The sequence below is a fragment of the Phalaenopsis equestris genome, unplaced genomic scaffold (genome assembly GCF_001263595.1).
Source record: "Phalaenopsis equestris unplaced genomic scaffold, ASM126359v1 Scaffold000740, whole genome shotgun sequence".
In the NCBI taxonomy this organism is placed as follows: Eukaryota; Viridiplantae; Streptophyta; class Magnoliopsida; order Asparagales; family Orchidaceae; genus Phalaenopsis; species Phalaenopsis equestris.
The window spans coordinates 23691-44648 of NW_018165180.1; the positions used below are offsets into that span (position 1 = coordinate 23691).

Below are 20958 nucleotides of genomic sequence, written 5' to 3' on the forward strand. Positions count from 1 at the left end.
CCATGAGAAAGAAGTAGAGAGGGAGATAGAGAGGGAGAGATGAGAGAGTGCACATAGACTTGCCCCGTACAGCCCGGGCTCTATGAGCTATTTTATATATTTCAAGTGGCAATTAAAAGAGAGAAGGGAATAAAGTTCTCCCTGTGGAAGATGGGTCTATAGACAAAAGCCAAATACCCAAAAGCCTAGAAGCCTCTAACACATGATATAGCCCTTCTATTTATAGGTGATGAAGGGACAAAAAGTAATATTATATGCTTGCTCTTGCTTTAATAGAGACGCTGCAGCTTACGCAGCACCTTTTATTATGTATAACCGCTTTAATTTATTATTTGTACTTTTGTGTGCCTGGGTCTTCTGCTCTGGAGGTCCTTGGGTCTGTTGACCGAGCTAGTGTCGGTAGGCTATATTACCTAGACATCGACCCACTTTCGCTCTGAGAAGCTGGTCAACTTTGAGTGTGCCAGATGGTTGGCCTTAGAGTGGTCAGTTGACCTTAGAATGACCAATCGACTTGTTTGGTTATTGTTCCGTGGTGATCTCTGGAGATCTTTTGAGGATCTATCAATAGAGCTTCGTTTTGAGATTTGGAATGTTGGGCGTGTTAAACCTTTGACCGATCGTTGGCGTGGATGCTTATCCCTGGTCAGCTTGAGTGGCCCTTTGGTTGGTCGGTAGCTCTTTAGTCGGCTGGTGGTCTTTAGTCGATCAGATTTATGAAAATCTGTGATATGAACCGCTATATTGTCTTAAGATTCATGCATACCATTTTTTAGTGTACAGATAGTTAAAATAATAAAACGAGATTTTAAAACATTGTTTAATGGAGATTGTTTTTTTTTCTACTTTTTTACTTAACACTTATCAGAAAAAAATTTCTTATAAAATTGCTTTTTTGCTGCAAATTTTATTCCAATTTATTAATACCATATTTTATTGAAGTAAATTCTATGAAAAATAAGGAGAAACCACCCCATAGTTCTTGCAATTTTCTGGCTGCTCTTCCAACCATAAAAACATTAAAAAAATAATTCTTAACATGCCCTTGGTGTCTTGCCCATTTATTTTTTGAGACACAAGCTGTTGCAACATTTTTGTCGAATATTTTATGGGCAGACCATCTCATCAAATATTTCCTTCAACTCATAACAACTAATTACTAGCTATCGTATGTTCAGCTTTTTAAATAAAGGCCACATATCCTCATACAAATTCAAAAGTCTATTACTTTTGTAAAAAAATTGTTGATGATTGAAGTTTTGTTACCACCCATCAACCAAACTACTTCAATAACCATTTGCATCATGGTCCTCCAACAACATTACTTCATCATGGAATTACTTCAATCATTTGTACATCATCTACAACTTACACACTTTGAATCATCGCCTTCATTAGTTTGATGAAAGCTTTACTTATTTGTACTTCTTTACTCTGGATTTGTTATTTGCACTTGCATGATTAGCGTACCCATAACTTAATAATAAATGCACTTTTATGTGTGGCAAAAATACAAGTACGGGTTGATGAAATGAAATTGTGAAGTACAGCAGGAGGCATTTGCAAATTATTATATTGATTTTAAAATAGGGATTGCGTATAAAGAATTTATATTACATCAGTTAATACAATAGTTTTTAAATTTATTCTAACATAATTCATATAGGGAATCCTCAAGGTTTTCCCATTTGTCACCAAGATAAATATATGTCGCTATATCCTTAAATCAAGACCAGCTTTAGCTGGAATTAATTTTGGCCAATTTAGTTCCCCTTTCAATCTGGCTATTCACTGAAAGAATAGTAGTGGAACATCCAGCCTAAAATTGGAACTGATAAATGAGAGCCAAAACAGAACTAGCTTAAATTCAGAGTTTAGTATTGTAATGAAATGCACAATCTTATGCCAAGCCATACACATAATTTTCCATAATTCAAATCTAAATACGTAATTCTTTAAGTAAAAATAAAATCTCGCCTAAAAACCACTCAAAACATATTATGGCAATGTCCTGAAATATTGTGAAGCATGTGTCATAACAATGAATTTTTAGAATTTTATGGGGAATCCATAACAAGCCATTTGCATGGCATGTAATTTCCATAACATGATTTTATTTGTTTTCAAAGCAAAAATAGCATGCTGTCACATGCAGAAGCAGAACACAGATCATACAGATGAATTTGAAAGTAGGTGACCGATATTGTAGAACAATTAGGGCGACAGATAACAGACCAATAGAGATAAGTTTTTGTACATATGTTAGAACAAAGAATGAAAAGAAAAGAAACTTGCATGCAAAAACAGAGAGATTTGCGTTAACACCAAAATTAATGATTAAATCTTTCGAGAAAACCCAAATTCAGCAATTGTAACCAATCAGAAACTGTTATAGACAATAAAGCCCCAAGCTTTCCAAGATAAAAGATTAATAAAATGTACACAAGGTAACAAATGAAAGTTACACATGGGGATATGACCGAGAATCCCCTTCTACATGGGTAAAGGAGTGATAAAAATATCCAAGTATAATATACCAAAGACTACAAGACGCTGAAATCTCCCCATGATGGGGATGGTTGTAAAGGTCATCTTTCATGGGGGAACAAGAAAGTACAATTTCTAATAACCCTCTACACCTATAATCATAATTCAAATTCGTCCTCAAGCTTAAGAGCCTCTGCAGCTGCCTCCTCCTCATCGTCATCAATCACAAAGTACGGGTTATGGACCTCGGGCCTAAACCTGTATCCGGTGAAGATATAGAAAGCAAGGGTGGCCAGCTCCCCAGCTACCACACTGGTCCAAATATATCTATAAGAGGTAATAGTAACCAACGCGTACACAACAACTCGAGTAAAGTAGATGTAGCAAATTACAACAATGTAGTATTGTCGGAAAAGTGTGAGCTTCATGAGATTAACAGCAGCTTTTCCATCCGTCCTTGCAGCCTCACGAAGGTTTTTAATCGACCAGACAATGGGGAAAAGAACAGCACAGCAGCAAATGACATCCACAAGAAGAAAGATTTGCTTCCATGTAATCCAATCTCTGGCATAAGGTCCGGACTCATCGATCACCACCTGAGCTATATTTGCTACGAGCTGGAGAGGTATTACAACCATAAGCACCTTCTTCTCCCTGTCCTGAAGGTAGGGTTTAAGGAAGGACCAACCGGTACCAATCAGGACAATCAAAGTAAATAGGGAAATCCCCTTCAAGAAGCTAAAAATGTAGAAGAGAACGTCCCATCCATGGGCATTGCCAGTACGCTCAATATACGACTTGTCCTCAGCCTCGCATATAAGATTAAGCGCCTTGAGGATGACAACGGCGAGCATGAAGTAGTGGATCCGGCATGCAGTCAGCCGCTTACGAAACAAAACCGAAGCCCATAGCGTCGCAAGGCTGCCATAGACTAGGAAGAAAAGGAAGTAGACGAAAGGCAATATGGCAGAACCGGCAGACAGGTAGACGCGCCGCCCAGAACCAGGTTCGATGTTGTACATAGCAGATTCAACAGACATAGAAACGCGAATCTGAGTTGCCGGTAAACGATCGAAGGTGTATACGAGTTTGACGAGCGTTGATTGGAGAGCACAAGTAACATCCATCTCCTGTATCTGCTGCAAAACGTGAATCCAGGTATCGTGTGTGCTTAGGAAAAACCCTAGCTGCGAGACATCGAGGTCGGGATTTGTATCGGAGACAGAGATCCCGGAGACTTTGAGTTCGAGGACGCCAGTACGTGTGAATCCGAACTCGTCGAAGGGTATTATTGACCGGGCGTCGTTTTTTATCTCGTTCAGGCGGATCTCAGCCACCGACGGCGAGATCAGCAACGCAGCTACAGCAATCGTCAAGACAAGAAAGGCCGCCCTTCTGCGGAGAGAGCCTGAGATCTCCATTATAAACAACGAGATCTGATCTCTCCCTTTCTCTCTCTCTTACTTCTTCGCCGGAGGAGGGACTTCGCCGGAGTACGCGTTCTCAAAGCGTTAATCGTCGGCAAGGAAAGGAGGGCTCTTCAAACTTGTGCACAAATCGCTATGACCAAAATAAGGGAATGGAAAAGGAAAAATTATGGCATTAAGGCGGTTGAAAATGACAAAAGAAAAGAAGGTTTGACTGAGATAGTTTCGTAAAAATGTTAGAATATGTATATATACTATGTATGTATGTGTGTGTGCATGTATATATATATATATATATATATATATATGCATATATCACTTTTTTATAAATTACATCTCTAAAATTTATAAAAATTTATATATTTATATTAATAACTATTGAGTGCCGATAAATGATATATGAATGTCTTAAGTGGAAAACTCGAAAAATTATATTAATAATTAGTTTTCTACAAAGATCCGGCACATATACTGTACAAAAAAATTCACATAATGTAAAAAAAAATTACATAAAAAATGCAGAAGTTTTTACGTGAAAAGTCTGAAAAGTTAAAAACAATAGACCCTAGTCCAATTAAAATAGTTAATTATGTCGATGTAGGTTATATGATTTTACTGACTCTTGATTAGTTGAATGTAATATTCCATGACCGGAGGTTATCGAAGTGACTTCTGCTAAGGAAGTGGTGAAATAAACTGAGGACTATTATGAAAGTAGACTGGCATTAGAGGTCTGATGTCAGAAATTTTGATGTCAGCAACATCAACAGCAGTAGTGGTCCAGCAGTAGCAAAGATGAAGGCTAGACAACCTTAGTATAGTGGTGGTGACGACCAAATGACGGTGGTCTGATGGCTCGATGGCAAAAGGCGGTGGTAGTCTGGAGATGGGGACAACTAGACGGTGGTGACGATGCCCAAATCGCAGTGGCTAAACAATGATGGTCTGACATCGGTCTAGTGGTGGCGAAAACCAAATGTTGGTAGTCCGACAACTTAATGACAGTGGTCGGACAGTGACGACTATGGCTGCAAGACAGTGGTGGTATAATGGTTGCGAATGTAATAAGGCGGCGAGTACAACCAGATGTTGGTGGCCAAGCAACTGTAGTCCAACAGTGGCGGCGACTTGACGACAATTGCAGAACAGTGATGCTCTAGTGGCAGCTGTTGCCAAACAACAATGGTTTGACAACGATTATTGGGCAACAGTGGTCTGGCAGCAACTACGATAGCTAACAGTGGGGTTTTGCAACAAAGAAAATAGCGGTGGTTAGTCAGCGGCCAATCAACATCAATCTGGTGACGGTGGAGCTCAAGAAGCCTTGAGAGTTTGCAGCTCTTTCAGCTTTCTCCTCTTGGTCCGAGTCCCATTCCATGAAAAGAGAAGGGAGTCTATTACAGATTTACTGGTGATATCCTTTGTAAATACCATATGAATTTAGAACCAAATGACTCAAACTGATCATTGTGATCAAATGGAGTTTTATGAGCATTTAAGCGCTTTAATAATGTTAGACAAGTGATTTTATGCTCGTTGAATTTGACTCGTCGAGAGGCTAAATTTGATTAATTAATTTGTCAATTCTGGAGATTAATTGGTCCACACAAATATATTTCAAAGTTTCCAACTATGAATTAAGTACATGATCTTGACCCACTTGGATTCCAGTCAGATCATTTTTGATGTCATATGGTTCGTCTCACTGAGACCCTTTGCTTGATCATAAATCGAAGTACAGGTGTTTCCAAATTTGTTTTTGAAGCTTTCAGCCAAAAATATATGCCAACATTCATGAAGAACAATATGATTTTACACAGAGGTATCAATAATACTTTATTGTTATAAATTTACATATTAAAATAAGGATTTACATGCATACCACTCAATTCTTACGCATTTACATATCCAACACCTAAACCTTATTTTTTTCTTTTCACATTTATTTCACTCAACTCCTTCACATCACATAAAAAACACAATTTTAACTTCTAAAAACTGAAATACACATTTTCATATATAGTTAAGGTGGTATGTATGTATAAGTAGGTGTTAGATATGTAAATACATGGAATAGAGTGATATGTACGTAAATTTTCCAAAAAGAAATGTATCTCAGTGATGATATTTGTTTACTGTAATATTAAATATTTGAGTGATGCACATATTTATGAAAACTTAGATTTTTAACATGCATATTAACAAGAGTTATGTGATCTTCGTGTAAATGTCTTTATTATATTTTACCCAATTAAATCTTTTTAGTTTGACTTTATTTGACTTTATATGGCGCATTATATATTCATGTGTTATTGTATGTTATTCAGGTGTTATTGTTTGACTTTATATGGAGCATTATATACTCAGACTTTATTGTATGTTATTCAGGTGTTATTGTTATGAGAATATTTTCGTTGTTATAATAACACAATAACACATCAATAACATTTGAATAACACACAATAACACCCGAATAACATGAAATAAATATTCTCTTGTGTTACCGGACAGATTTTATTTTATTTTTCTGTCGCCGCAACGTGATGTGATTTCATTGGACTCCGCACGTAACTCTAGGTGCGGAGTCCTGATGCAATATTTTCTCTTCATTTTGAGCTCAGTAAAATAAAGATTAGTGCTCTCTTTTTTTACTATAAAACTTTCAATGTAGTTATAAAATTATATTGTGTATACATAAACATTCTCATGTAATCTGATTAATGTTAGAGAAGACTAATCGAGAAGCAATAACATTTATATAACCGGGAGAAAAAATCAATAGATAATATTCATTTGATAGGTTGTAGGATTACTTAATCTATACTATAATTCAAACTTTCCCATCATTCTTGTGAAACCTTAGAAGTAGACTGGAGCCGACCTCTCTAACATTGAGGCATCCTTTGATGTAATGGTAGAATTTCAATAGAAACTTCAAAGTTAAACGTACTCGTAATGGAACACTCCTAGAATTGTGTCCTGCTGGGAAGTTACACCAACAGGGCAAAACCGTAAAGCGGATAATACCTTGATAGGTGAGAGTACGGGTTCTCATAATTATAATTTTATATGATGTTTTATTTTAACGTAAGAGAATGAATTTTTAAGTTCATAACAATATTTAAAGTTGCTATTGATATGATGTATTTAAGTATCTATATACATTATTATCAGTCTCTATTAATATATGTATGTCTTCTTAGTTCATGTAGTTTGACAAAGTATATTATTCATTGGTGCATTTAAGTGTTCATGAATGCTATTTAGGTCTTTTTTATATTATAATGCTCTATTATTTTTGTGGAACTAGATAAGAATTCAATCTAGAGGCCATTAATCAAATCATATAAAATAATTTGATCACAATTTGAATATTGTTTAAACCCTATTCAAACATTATTCAAATTATGTTTGAACTTTATCTGAGAATGGCTTGAACATGTTTCAAATAAGCTATAATAGCATACTATAATACATTAAAATGTAATTTCAATTAGGGGTGTAAACGAACCGAACACGAACGAACAGAGCTTGTGTTTGTGTTCGGTTCATTTGAAATTTGGTTTGTTTGAAATAAGCTCGTGTTCGAAATTGTTCGTGAAGTCATTGTTCGTGTTCATTTCTTAACGAACGAACCGAACACGAGCTGTTCGCGAACGACGAGTCAGTTTGACATTTCTAATATTAATATATATAAATAATATATTATATTAATTATATAACTTATATTATATAAATATACACTATCTATATTAATATATTAATGATATAGTATATTAATATATTATTATTATTATTTTATTATATATTATAATTTATATAATTTAATTTTTTAAAATGTGATAATTTTTTATATATAATTATTTTAAATTATTTTATATTTCGAACAATAACGATTCGGTCACGAACGCACGCACTACTGTCGTTTACTTATCGAACGAATCTAACACGAACTCATTGACGAACCGAACGTGAACTGTTCGTGAACAACGAGCTTTTTTGACAGCCCTAATTACAATAATTATAATGTAACAAAATATAACTTTGATAACATAAAATATAATCAAAACATAACATGATATATTATAAATTTGACATAACAAAGGAAAACCACACACATACAACAAAACAGGGCACTTAATAATAATGAAGTGAGTCCCTTTGTATTCAAAAAATTTAGTATAATACAAATTTTTTATAATTATGAATTGCAAACATTTATTCTTGTATCATGAAAGTTGCAGAATCTTTAAACTTGCATATACTTTTTTATTGAAATTAGAATTTATTTAGCCTTCTTAAGATGATAAAAAATATTTTATTGCTTACAATTTTATCAATTATAGTCATTGCTCTATATGTCATTTGAACACTATAATGTGTCTTTACAAAAATGATTAGAGTGAAAATCTAACTTTAAACAAATTCAAATAAATCAATTTTATAAAAGTGGAGAACTTATTCAAACTTGTATAAGCTTGATTCAACCAAGTTTTGAGTTTGGTTTGAGCATTGATCAAAAGTTATTTAAATGAGATTTGAATGAGATTTAAATATGCTTTAAATATCATTTATCTAGTGTGTTTCCATTTCAATCTTGTCACTATTATTTTTAGATTTCATTTCCAATATCGCTCTTTTGTCGTGTTGTTTAGAAATCACAGAGGGGTATCATGAAAACCTTAGCCAGAGAACTGCAAGAAAACCCCTGGCCTGAGAGCGCAAGAAAATCCCTAGCCCCAAAAAAAAAAAAAAGAAATAGCTTGTCAGATTCTGAACATTACGTTTGATTTTGAACAGTACTATGTATTCTTTCTCAATTAATGATCAAGTTTCGTGCCAATTCACACGCTAAATATTTGTTTACTTCACTTTTCTTAATATTAAACAGTGAGTCCTGACACTTTTCAAATGGCTCAATTTTATTGGAGTCCCGATGCATAACTACATCCGAACTTCGGATGCAATATTTTCTTCTTTAATTAAATATTAGGGATCAAGTTTTGCGCTTAATAGATTTTTGGAAAATTTACGTACATACCCACAATTCCTTGATATTTAAAATATCCAACACATAAACTTTCATATTTATATTTATAACACCTAAACTCAAATATGATCTCAAAGCTATATAAATTTTAGTTTGAGTGGTTCATTTAAGGGCACGTTCACTTGCATGAAAGTAACAAATATTAATAATAAAAAAATACCTTTTAAATGTGGAAATAATTATTTAAGTTTTAATCTACAATTTAGGGCGGCAGTTCACCCATCCTAGTCTTTCTATTAGTTATAGATTATGACATCTAATCTACACAGCATCACCTGGTTGGTGCAAACTTTTTATATACTGTATTTTTATCAAAAAATTTGTACAACATTTTTGTGTGCATTATGTTAATGGGACCATTGACCATTAAGTTGTGCGAACGACACAACTTAAATAAGTAGCAACTTCCTCCAATGCTAACAAAAATGAGATGGAAAAATAAAATAATTATACTTATTTTAAGGAAGATTTACATACGAATCAATTCTTATGAATCCGTGTACCGAACACCTGAACTTCACTTTTAACAGACATATCACCTTGTCTATGTATGAAAATGTGTATTTCACTTTTTTGAAGTTGAATTTATGGTTTTTGTTATGTGATATAAAATGTTCGAGTGGCACTTTATTTTAAATATCAAACACAAATGAATTCATGTGTGATTGTGAGTTATGTCTGAATCCTGCAGCTTGCTTGGAGGGGGAAAAAAAAAGAAGTCCCCTGAGAGAGTGATTTTGAGAGCTTTTAAGATTTCACAATTTTAGAAGGATTAGGGGTTTTAAGAGTAGCAATGAAGATTGATAACTCGAACCGCATACTCGAAAAGTCGGCACTCGTCACCCTGTTAACTTGGAAGGTTGACTTGATAGGTAAACTCAAAAGTCACATTAAGTGTATTCATTTTGTTACTCAATTATCTCGGTTCTTGAAGGGGAGACTTGCAAAATGAGGAGAAAATTAGTAATCAATTAAATATCTATGCTACAAGAAACGAATAAATTCTTAATTTACTATCCAATGTGCACTTTTTGGGAAGCGTGTGTTACGACAAACAAAACAAGCACAATCAGCTCATAACCAAAAAAGTGGTGTTGCTTCTCCACCTCTGTACCAAGCCTTATCCGGATTGTCGATCAACAACCAACTCAATCTCACCCTTACATTACATAAACACTTCAACCAACTACTACTTCATATACATCATTGTTTCGTATAATTTGTAATTGAACAGGATTCCATTAAAGGGTATTACCTAAAAAAACTTCGGTACCTTTTTCTACCTACTTCACATTCTTTGTTCTTCATTAGTCTGTAAATTTTTCATGGTATTAGAGCATTATCAGCCCAATGACAACCTTTCTTTCAACATCATAAGCTCCTTCAATGCCTTTTCTGGTGCAAACATCTTGCCGACGAACTCTCTTCCTGTCAACAACCTAATCCCGACCAAGCTAAAATTTATCATGACGAACATTCAGAGCTTTATCTCCATCCAGCTCACTCACATGACCTAGAAAGCCCATGTTACCAAGCTATTTCGAGCAAATGACTACGATGGCTTTCTAGATGGGTTCTGCAATTCTTTGGCATGTCACACCACCAATTCCACTAGAAATCTCAGCCCTAATGCCGATTAAACAAAATTCTTACAAATATATCAAAATTTAACAACAACATTATATGTGTTTTCCACCCCACCCACCCAATTCTTCCTCATGCTTTACCGCTTGACACATGCCATAAGATTTGGACAACTATGGAATGGAAGTTACAATCCTCCAACAAATCAAGAATTATTCAGTTGAAAAAAAAGCTATACAATCTGAATATGTAGGGCAAAATTATGAACAAGTAACTTTCAGATATCAAAACCAAAGTGACATTACTGCAACTGTGGCACCCCTCTAGATCTAGAAGACATTATTTTTATATCCTAAATCGTTTCCCACCTATCTATCATGCATTCAAGACTGCAATTTGGACGAACCTTCAACCAATCTCTCTATACGACCTATATACATTATTATGTAGTGAAGAGCTCACTCTGACGCAAAAATCATCCAAAGAACTATCTCAACGGATAACCCTCACAATAAATTGTGGAAGAGGAAGAGACAGAAGAAATAAATTTCTCCTTAAATAAAACAAAATTCCATCGCCCAATATAAATTAGATCAACTTCAACTCAAACAACCCCAAAAAACATTTCAGTATATGTCATATATGCACTAAATCAGGGCATTTCATCTCTAACTGTTGGTATAGACAAGACAAATCTTATCAACAACCCTCAGATCTTGTCACTGCCAAATAAATCCTCCAACAAATAAGTGGTACCTGAACTTCAGAGTCACTAAGCATTTCAAATTTGATCTACAATAGATCTCAACGCTTAAGCATATTGTAGAAACAACAATATTACAATGGGAAATGGAAAACAGCTTTCCATTGCTCACATTGGCCAAAGATTACTACCTACACCATTCCAGAAGTTAAGACTATCTCATCTTCATCACATTCCTAACTTAGTCTATAATCTTATCTTAGTTTGCAAACTAACCAAAGTAAATTCTTATTTTTTCACCTTTACATCAATTGGCTACAAAATTAAGGATATCAAGACACATCACACACTTCTTGAAGGTCCACACATATGTGGACTCTACTAGTATATTCATCCACTCCCGACATCTCCAACTCCCTTGCACTACTCTCTTTTCAAAGAATTCCACAACATTAGCATTGCATGATTGGCCAACCCTTAGCCTAGAAACAATCAATCATTTCCACAAGCATCCCATCCGTACACTAATCATTTAAGCATTTACATTGTACTCTTCGTAGCCTTCGTAATAATCATAAGCTAGCATTCTTTCTATCTACTTTTTGAGTGTCATGCCTTTACAAATTATTCATCTGTGACTAGGGCTTATGAAATAACTAAGTCGTCTGGTAAGAAACATCCAACTGCTTCGAGGTTGAACTGGGTTGTAAGAGCAGAGGACAAATCTTTATAACCCACACGGGCAGTGACCTGTCAGCTAAATGAGGCTCGCTAAACGACATCAACGAAGAGGGCAAATGAGCGAGAAGGCTAATCCCTAAACAGGTAGAGGTAGTTATGTCAGAGTTCCATAGACCTGTCATCCCAAGATATTAGTATCCCGATTCTACCTGATAGTGAAGATAGTCTACCCAACATGTCCAGAGATCCCCAGTTAGCAATCTGTGAATTGCGTCGTTTGCGGAGACTTCAGTAGCCCTAAGGTCAAAGGAATGAAACTCTATGTTATGACAATAAGGTGGAACTCTAAAATGTGAGAATTATACCTACCGATGTGGCAAGGATACTGCTGGAAAGGAAGAAAAATGGAGGTTCAACTACAAAGCTGATTGTTGAACTCATTTTTAAGAGTTTTTTCGCCTTCTCTAGAGCCTGGGATCTAGCCATAGATCTTCTTTATTGACTCTTCTAGATGAAAAGTATTGGAAACCACATCACTTAGAAATTCAAACCACTTCTTGACTTCTTATAGTCTCGTGTGTATGGTCTTGAATCCTCAACTCTTGGTTGAGTCAATTGAGACCAACACATTGAATCTTAAGTTAAGTTCTCATAAAGATTGAAGAAGCCCTAAGAAGACTTTTTGGGACTTGTAAATTAAATTTTTTGAAACATCACAATTCACATCACATTCACACTAGATTCACTAATCAAAATCAATGTCAAATTTAAATAAAAGTAAAGCCCACATGACACAATTTTGAGACTCTCTGGTCTGTGTTGAGAGGCACATTGCCAATATCGTTATGCCAGATTTCGACTTTCACTTGGGTGAAAATCGGTCAGCATTTTGTCTGTCGGACGACTCTGATTAGGTCGAAGAATAATTTTCGCCACGCCGCACGCGAAATTGGCTAAAATGGGTCCGATCGTCGACGAATTTGCCCAGACGTCGCCGAATGACAAAATGGACTGCGCGAGTTCGTCTGGAACATTAATTTAAGAGAGAATACCCATTTTATTATAGTTTCACGTACAAACGAGTAATGTGCAAATTGAGACTTTTAGATAAATAATAATAATAATAAACCTTTATAAAACTCACATGACCCCCTCTCCCTTAAGACATCTATCCCTCTCACTTGTGTGCCCTAACCCACAATACCCTAACTTTCCCATCTCCCTCACGCGACATTCTGTCGGTGCAGACTTCACCGACCGTGGCTTCCAAGGCAAGCCACACCCACCTTCTCTTGGCTATAAATATCCCCTCTCGCTCAAGCCCTGGCCGACCTCCACTTTTCATTATGTCCGAACACCGGCGTCCAAACACCGAACTTAAAATTATGTCCAATGTTCAATTAAAACAAATGAATAATTCGAGTGAGTCCCACTAAAAAAATAACAAAAAAAAGAAGTGTGTTGCAATGAAACCTCGCCCAGCTCACCTCCGACCCTCGATCAATCTTGCCAGGCTTCTCCCCCAATTTTATTTCTTTTGGCCCGATATTTTTTTCTCCCGCCCGACTTCTTCTCTGAAACCTGTTCATTCGTTTTCCCTCTTTCCTTTCCGATCAAACCGCAAGAAACCTCAAAACCCGGTAAACCTAAACTTCTATTTCATCATTTGATCGCATATCATTGCTACCATTCTCCTTGTATACATCTTTAATGTGTGAATTGCATACTTTAGTTTCAGATTTAATGTTTCTTTATTCTACATCTGGATTCATAAAAAAAGAAGGACCTAGGAAAATATCTCTGTCAAAACTGTTTGTTCATAAAGAAATATTGATTAGAGGGCATAGGTTTCTTTTGCTTTCTTTATTGCCGCATGCATACAAGACTTTGTTTCTCTTTGTGAATTTTCCCCTAAATCTTTGTTCTTAAGAATGTCTTAATCCATCTCTGTGATGTATTTTGAATTGATTTTCTTAATTAAGCTAACAGAAATTTGGTTCTATTTACTTCTAAGCTTATGGATTTTATTTCAGAAATTTTAATTTTTTTTATGATCTTCTCTAACATTCATTATCCGCTAGCAGTCTTTAAATCTGAAGATTCTTAATCTTTCTTGATTCATATTTGAATAAAAGAAAATCATCGTGATTATCTATCATTTTATAATCTCACTATTCCTTTAACTGAAACCTCTATTTACTTCTGGATTTGTGTTTAATTATCTTGGATATCTGTTTTAGTAATATAGGGTTGGGATGCATGCTTTAGATTATATGTTTCAAATGATATATATGTTTGAAAAAAATGCTTTAACGCCTATTGGTAATTTATATGATTATACCAAAACATATAAATCTGGTTTTGGGAAAGGTTTATGAGAGTTCTCACTTCTTGATTCTAGTCATTTATGACCGAGATGCAATTAAAATGCTATTTCAAATATCTGAAATTTGCAAGAATTGCTGAGGGATGATGATTTGATGATTCACATGTGTTTATAATTCATTTAACGTAACGTTGTTTTTTCTTAAACTTGGCTAAGCGCATGTTGAAGTGAGCGATAAGTCGAGGTTATGATTTTATCTCTTTTCTTGTGTGGGATTTGAATGGTCTTGATGGGATTCATGAAAAAAAAAAAGATAAATTGTTTTGAGTTGCTGTTGAAATGCTTTATGAATTATATCTTGGGTTTATGTGAAAATCAATGACCATTTGAGAAAGTTTTATAGACTAGGAACATGCTTCAGTTTCCTCAGATTAGTGTAGCAAACTTCATTTTATGATTTAGTTCATACTTTTATATTGGATCTATAATAAGTTTTGAAGTTGAATCCTTTGATAAAAAAAATGGGAGAAGCCATATGAATAAATTCTATTTAAATTTTTCTAAGTCTGATAAAGAAACTTTGTAGCAATTTAGTTCAGAAAGATATTTACTACATACCATTCAATACTTATATGTTTAAATGTATAATACTTAACTTTAAGATATTTACTATTGTTAAATTCTTGAATATATTCACATATAAGCACTTAACTGAAATATATGTTTATGGATTTCCTTGATTGCAACGTTTTTACACTTCTGCACCTTGGTATGATAAATTTATGCATGTAAAGATGAATTTCAGTCTAAAAAAAAAGGGGAAAAGATGAGTGCTTTTAACGTGATGTTAAAGATAAGCCTAATACTTTTGTATATATGAAAATTTCAATGTCAGATATGTGAATACAGAATTATGTGTTATGTATGTAAATGCGCTCGACCCTTGAACTATAAAAGTGGATAATCTGATATTTATGTGAGTATTACAATTTTCTTTACAATCACTATCCTTCGTAACTTCATGAAGCATATGCTTGATCCAATGCATCTTCTTTAAATCTTATAAAATATCATTGGATGTTCTTTTGTCAATCATTTAAAATTTTCTTAATTTTAAGAAAATTGTTGAAATAAATATGTTAATCTAATATTATCTTTAACTTTTTATTCCTTAATAAATGTCTTGTTTGACCTAAAATCTTTGGTCTATGCAATTTTTTTTAAAGCTTGCTTTCTTATGCTGTTTTGAGCAAATTCTTATAGTTTATATTCCATTCTATTCATTCTGCGAAGTATACTTCTTAAATTTATTTTTATTTATTTTTCATAGCAGCATTTCCATAAAATTTGAAATTTTAATATCTTCTTCTTTGAACAAAATGTTAATGTCTTTGTTGTCAGTGCATCTAACTTAATAGAAATAGAAATGTATGCATCCTTTTTTTTCCTTTTTATATAGGTTTTGTCTCATTTACTCGTTCAGATTTAGCCGACCACATAGATCATCAAATTTATAACATTATTCCATTTTTCAATTTTATTAGCTTCCTTGTTTTTGTATATCCCATAACGTTTGTTCATTTGCTCTCTGCCATTCCTTATAGATTCATTGCTATCTCTTGAATAACTTCTGACATCGCCGCAATCCACCAAGAGTCATCTTACTTGCAAAAGATCAATCATCCGTATCCAAACAATTTAAAATTGGGTCATTTACATGCACAACATGCAATTCTTACGTATTTATATATCTCACATCTAAACTTTTATATTTACACAATAGTACTCAAATTTTTAACATCACATAAAAAATATCACTATCACCACTTTTTACAAAATTTAATACACATTTTCATGCATAGGTAAGATGACATATATGTAAAAGTTGAACTTTAGGGGTAAGATATATAAACACAGAAGAATTGAGTGGATTATGGGTAAATTCTCTTATTATTGCTTCACATGTAAGGTTGTTTAAGAAGTTTATTGACCTCCTTCGAGGTGGCACACTTCGTGGCGACCCTTACTCGAGCATTCTTTTCGGTTTAAATGAGCAACCGAGGAGGTTCTCCTAGCTTCTTCTAGCAACCTTATGTGATAATTTTTATCCTTTCATTTATGTTCCAAAGCTGGCATATATAAATTAATTATTATGAGACCATATACTATAATTCTTAAAAAAATGATTATTTGAAATTGCATCAAAGGTGGCAGGTACGTCTACTACTTTCTTGTTTACTACACTTGACTGTATATGCTTTATTTATACATATTTTATTGTTATTCTTCTTTTACTGATTGTATTTCCTAGCATATAAAACAAGAAAACCCTAGGATAGAACACATGAGACATATGTTTATGCTGAGATCTTATAACATGTGACTAATACATTCATTTGACAAAATGATTTTAATAAATTTTAAAACCTCCATAATGAAACTCATTAATTAAAGAAAGAAAAATTCAATCAAATACATCACAAAGTGTTTAAAACTTTGATAAATCAATTCAAGAAACTCAAATAAGTTGTATAATATTGTCGGTAAACATTCAGATTAAAATATAACAATAATAACATAATAATAATAATTTATCATTTGGATTTATGAGCATCTCTTGGATGAGGTAGCCCATGGTTACTAATAAGAATTCTCTGGTCTAAAGAAGTTTAACAGATTCTTTAAACTAAGTGAAGGACGACGAAACTATACCGTCATCGCTCAAAATAAAATAAAATTTCCCTTTTAATCATTTCAATAATAAAAAAACCATTTCACAACAACCAAACAGACAACAAAAACCTAGGGTAGGCCTTCTGAGGCATGATTTTATCTTTTTTTTCATATACTTAATTAACATAAGTCTTAGGACTTCGAGGTAATTCGTCTAAATCCTTAAACTATCTTTTAGGCTTTCGCATGATTGTATGTCGTGCAATATAAGCCCTAACTCTTTTTAAGATCTCGAGGTTGTTCGATACGACATAAATCCTCATATATATTTAGGCGGTTTGCATGATTGTATGTCATGCAAATGTAAGACCAAAATTTCTAATTAAATTGCATGATTAAAATAATGAATAACTTCCCTTTCAAAGATGTAAAGTTAAACCATAGGTTAATTTAAGATGTCACTGAGGTTTTCTCGGTATCTTCGACATCTCCTACTTTTTGTTTCTTTGAATTTCGAAAATAATTGTTCTACATTGAGCATTTCCCAGTTGATTTTCCTAAAATCAATTGTGGGAACTAAACATTGAATTCTTGGAGACAAAACTTCAATCTTATTCGAGTGTTTTTTTAAATGATTTCATTCGCTTGAGATATAATTAACTATAGGGTTTGCGTCTATGGAAGAATTAATAACCCAGATAATCTAAATCGCATTTAATCTTCTGATTAGATCGGGGAACGATCTGTTGGTATTTTTGTAAACTAAACAAATATCATAAATTTCTTAGTTTGAATAATTGAATCTATTATTAAGTGATATTCTCATCTTTCGAGATGACATATTACGTTTAATTAAAAATTATTATTATTATTTTAAATTAAGTCTATTGTGACACCTATTAGGCCCCTTAGAACCTTAACACGACATGCATGTTCCAATCACGGCATGTTAGCTAGTATTGCTCCCCTCCACCCCCCCTAGAGGCATCCTCGTAGATTATACTCACAACCTTGTTGTGACCAGTGGAGGGTCACTAAGCTAAAAAACCAGTTTCGTCGTAGAGACGATTGAAAAATACACATGCAAATCCAACATGATCTAATGTAATATGATAGTGTAGGGTGCTATCACAAGATAACAAACATTCGCCACTAGCATACGGTGGCGTGTACCAATGACAAATGCACTGACAGTGTGATAGTGTGCATGCAAAACATACGACACAAGCGAAGATAAGTTTACCGAGAGGGCGGTGACTCAGAGCGTGGGTGTGTCGTGGAGGCAGTGACTCGAATGGGTGAGTGTGTCGTGGAGTAAGTGACCCAGCGGGATTGGTGAGTTGTGGAGTCAGTGACCCAGAGAAGTGGGTGTGTCGTGGAGGCAGTGACCCCGAGAGTGGGTATGTAGTGGAGGCAGTGACCTTGTCGTGAAGGCAATGACTCTGAGGGTTGGTGTGCTATAGAGGCAGTGACCCAGAATGGTGGGTGTGTTGTGGAGGTAGTGACCCAAAAGAATGGGTGTGTCGTGGAGGTTGTGATCCGGATGAATGAGTGTGTCGTGATGGCAGTGACCTGGAAGGGTGGCATACAACAGTGTGATGTGGTGTCATAGAAGAGAAGGTGAAGTAATTCTCACTGGGATAGTTACACTCTCGACAGGCTTGATGTGCAAGCTACACCCGAATAGGATACATGGATGTCAGGAATGAGTGTGTATGGGCAGTGACGCAAACAAATTCAAACATCCACGTCATGTTCATGCAGAATGTCATATACTAGTGTGAGTGTAAACACTAGTGTCGTGGGGTACCATGAAGCAAAAATGTCATGGAGCAAGTCTGTCGAGCGTTATACCTGTGAGAGGCACGAACACTCGTTAAGAGCGTATAAGGGCATATGAGTCGCGTGTTTTCTTTCAGCAAGACCTTTTTGCTCTGAGGTATGTGGGCAAATTAGTTGGTGAATTATGCCATGAGCATTCAGATAGTTCTTTATATGATGAGAGAGATATTCATTTCCTCAATCAGATCTGAGGTGATTTATGAATTTATTGAAGTGTGTAAGAATCATTTGATGAAACTTAATGAAGATTTGGGTAGTTTCAAATTTTGTTTGCATTGGATAAAAGCCAATTATAACAAGTATGAGAATCGATAAAGCATAGTTTTTTTTATCATAAATAGAGGGATTGTGACAAAATGATGGGGATGACTGTGTATTCAGTTCTGGGCAACTTTTTGAGATGTTAGCTGTTATTTTGTGATATGGAAGTGAGGATAGATGGCCTTAATAGTTGGTGTAGGAGAATTTCATTGTCATAGTGTGTGATGAGAGCAGGTTATCCATTATGACCATTACCTATAAGCACATGATCTATCCCAAAGTAGGAGGTGGAGTTTCGTAGATTATCAAGGTGATGTGTGAGATGTGATGTTGCTCCTAAGTCCATGATCCAATCCTGTGTTACGGATGTGAGTGTTAGTGTTGATGGCTTATAGTGAAAATTCGTATAATGCCAACAATTTGCAGGTGAGGGTCCTGATTTTAGACAAATCTGACGGGTGATGGAGGATCTTGGTTTTCGATTGTCGGTGAAGGTTTTATTCGATATGTTGAGGTTACGATTGTAAGATTTTGAGTGTGGTTGTTATCCTCTATGTCTAGTTGATGCTAGAGCCACGAAGTGGTTTTGTTTGGTAGCTTCAGTTTTTATATTCATCTCTTCACTGTGAAGCAAGGAATAGAAATCATTCAGGTGGATTGGGGTGAGCTAGGTCCTGACTGCAATCTTGAATGCTTCATGGTTGGTTGTTAGACCATTTAATATATGAAGCATGATGTCCTCTTTGTCCAGTTGAGCACTAGCAGCTACAATGTTGTCCACCAAGATTTTGATTAAGTTGAGGTTGCTCACGTGCTTTACAGATGAAGTACATAGGGTAATACTGGGCTAGAGATGGAGAAGTGTTGCAGTCAAATCAATAAGATGACACAGTGTACGATTGGGGTTGGGTTTCTGTCTGAATGATTCTATGAGATTGAATTTGGAAGGAGATAATATTGCTTATAAAAAATAGTATTAGTGTTATTTTTTTTTTTATGTAAAATTAAATATTTGAGTGTTATGTGTGTAAATATGAAAGTTTAGGTGGGAGCTATATGAGTTGTTTGCTATGTATGTTAAAGCCCCTAATAGTTAAATGGAAGTACATTTTAATTAAAATAAAGTTCTTTGTTTTTCATAATGTATATTAACATAAATTTGTAAAAATATATTATGATTTTTTTTTTCATTTTCAATAAATCTATATAAAATTTTCAATAACATAGTTTTAATTTAAAATGTTGATAGTTTTTAACTAAATTGTGATATAAAAATTAAGAAAATTATGCACACACCACACAATTCTTATGTATTTATATAATTATTATCAAAGTTTTGATTTCTACATCTCATAACATTTTATCTATGCTTTAAAAAGGAAAAAGCGCGCTTCACTTATGTTTATATGAAATGAAAATTTTGAATGATCTAAATATAAAAAGAAAATAAAATTTAAATGTTAGATATGTAAATACATAAGAATTTAAGAGCGAGTAAAGTTGTCCTCCATTAAGTATTAAGAGTTAAAACGGTTCTAGCCCTCGCTCGCTCTAGCAGCAGCCCCTCCCCTCCATGGCGATTGTTCATCGTCCCTCATCGACAAATTTTAGCTGCTTCCAGCCTCCAACATTAGCCCCTCTCCAATATCAAAACTATGAAAAAACTTACTTTGGGAGCTTCTTTCACACCTTTGCCTCCACTCTACTCTTCACCCCCCCTGCATAGGGCAGTAAATGCAGCTCAAAGATCACTAACCTTTTGAAAATTGAATCCAATTTTCAATGGGATTGAGATCGGATCAAATTAAAAAAGCCAATTAAAATTTCGGATGAACCCTACCCCTACATATTCAAATACAGCTCAAAGTCCGCAATTTTACACTATAATGTGCTCTCCAGCAAGATCAATGGCACTTAAATTTCG

The 20958-nt window shown here is 34.5% G+C and overlaps 1 protein-coding gene and 1 long non-coding RNA gene across 2 annotated transcripts in view; one reads left to right on the plus strand and one right to left on the minus strand.

The window, feature by feature from the left end:
* Window positions 1-2410: 2410 nt before the first annotated feature.
* On the minus strand, window positions 2411-4101 carry LOC110030568 (protein GPR107-like). The gene has a single exon (XM_020733331.1). It carries the CDS (start codon window positions 3906-3908, stop codon window positions 2646-2648), a length of 1263 nt encoding a protein of 420 aa, XP_020588990.1. The 5' UTR covers window positions 3909-4101; the 3' UTR covers window positions 2411-2645.
* Window positions 4102-13295: 9194 nt separating this feature from the next.
* The window catches only part of LOC110030555, a 17752-nt gene continuing 10089 nt past the window's right edge, over window positions 13296-20958 (plus strand). The window contains exon 1 of the long non-coding RNA XR_002294665.1: window positions 13296-13572. This is a non-coding gene — a long non-coding RNA (uncharacterized LOC110030555). The remainder of the gene's footprint in view (window positions 13573-20958) is intronic.

What these genes read in the sequence shown, in the direction of transcription:
- LOC110030568 (XM_020733331.1), bottom strand. Translation starts at nt 3,908, where the DNA reads ATGGAGATCTCAGGCTCTCTCCGCAGAAGGGCGGCCTTTCTTGTCTTG.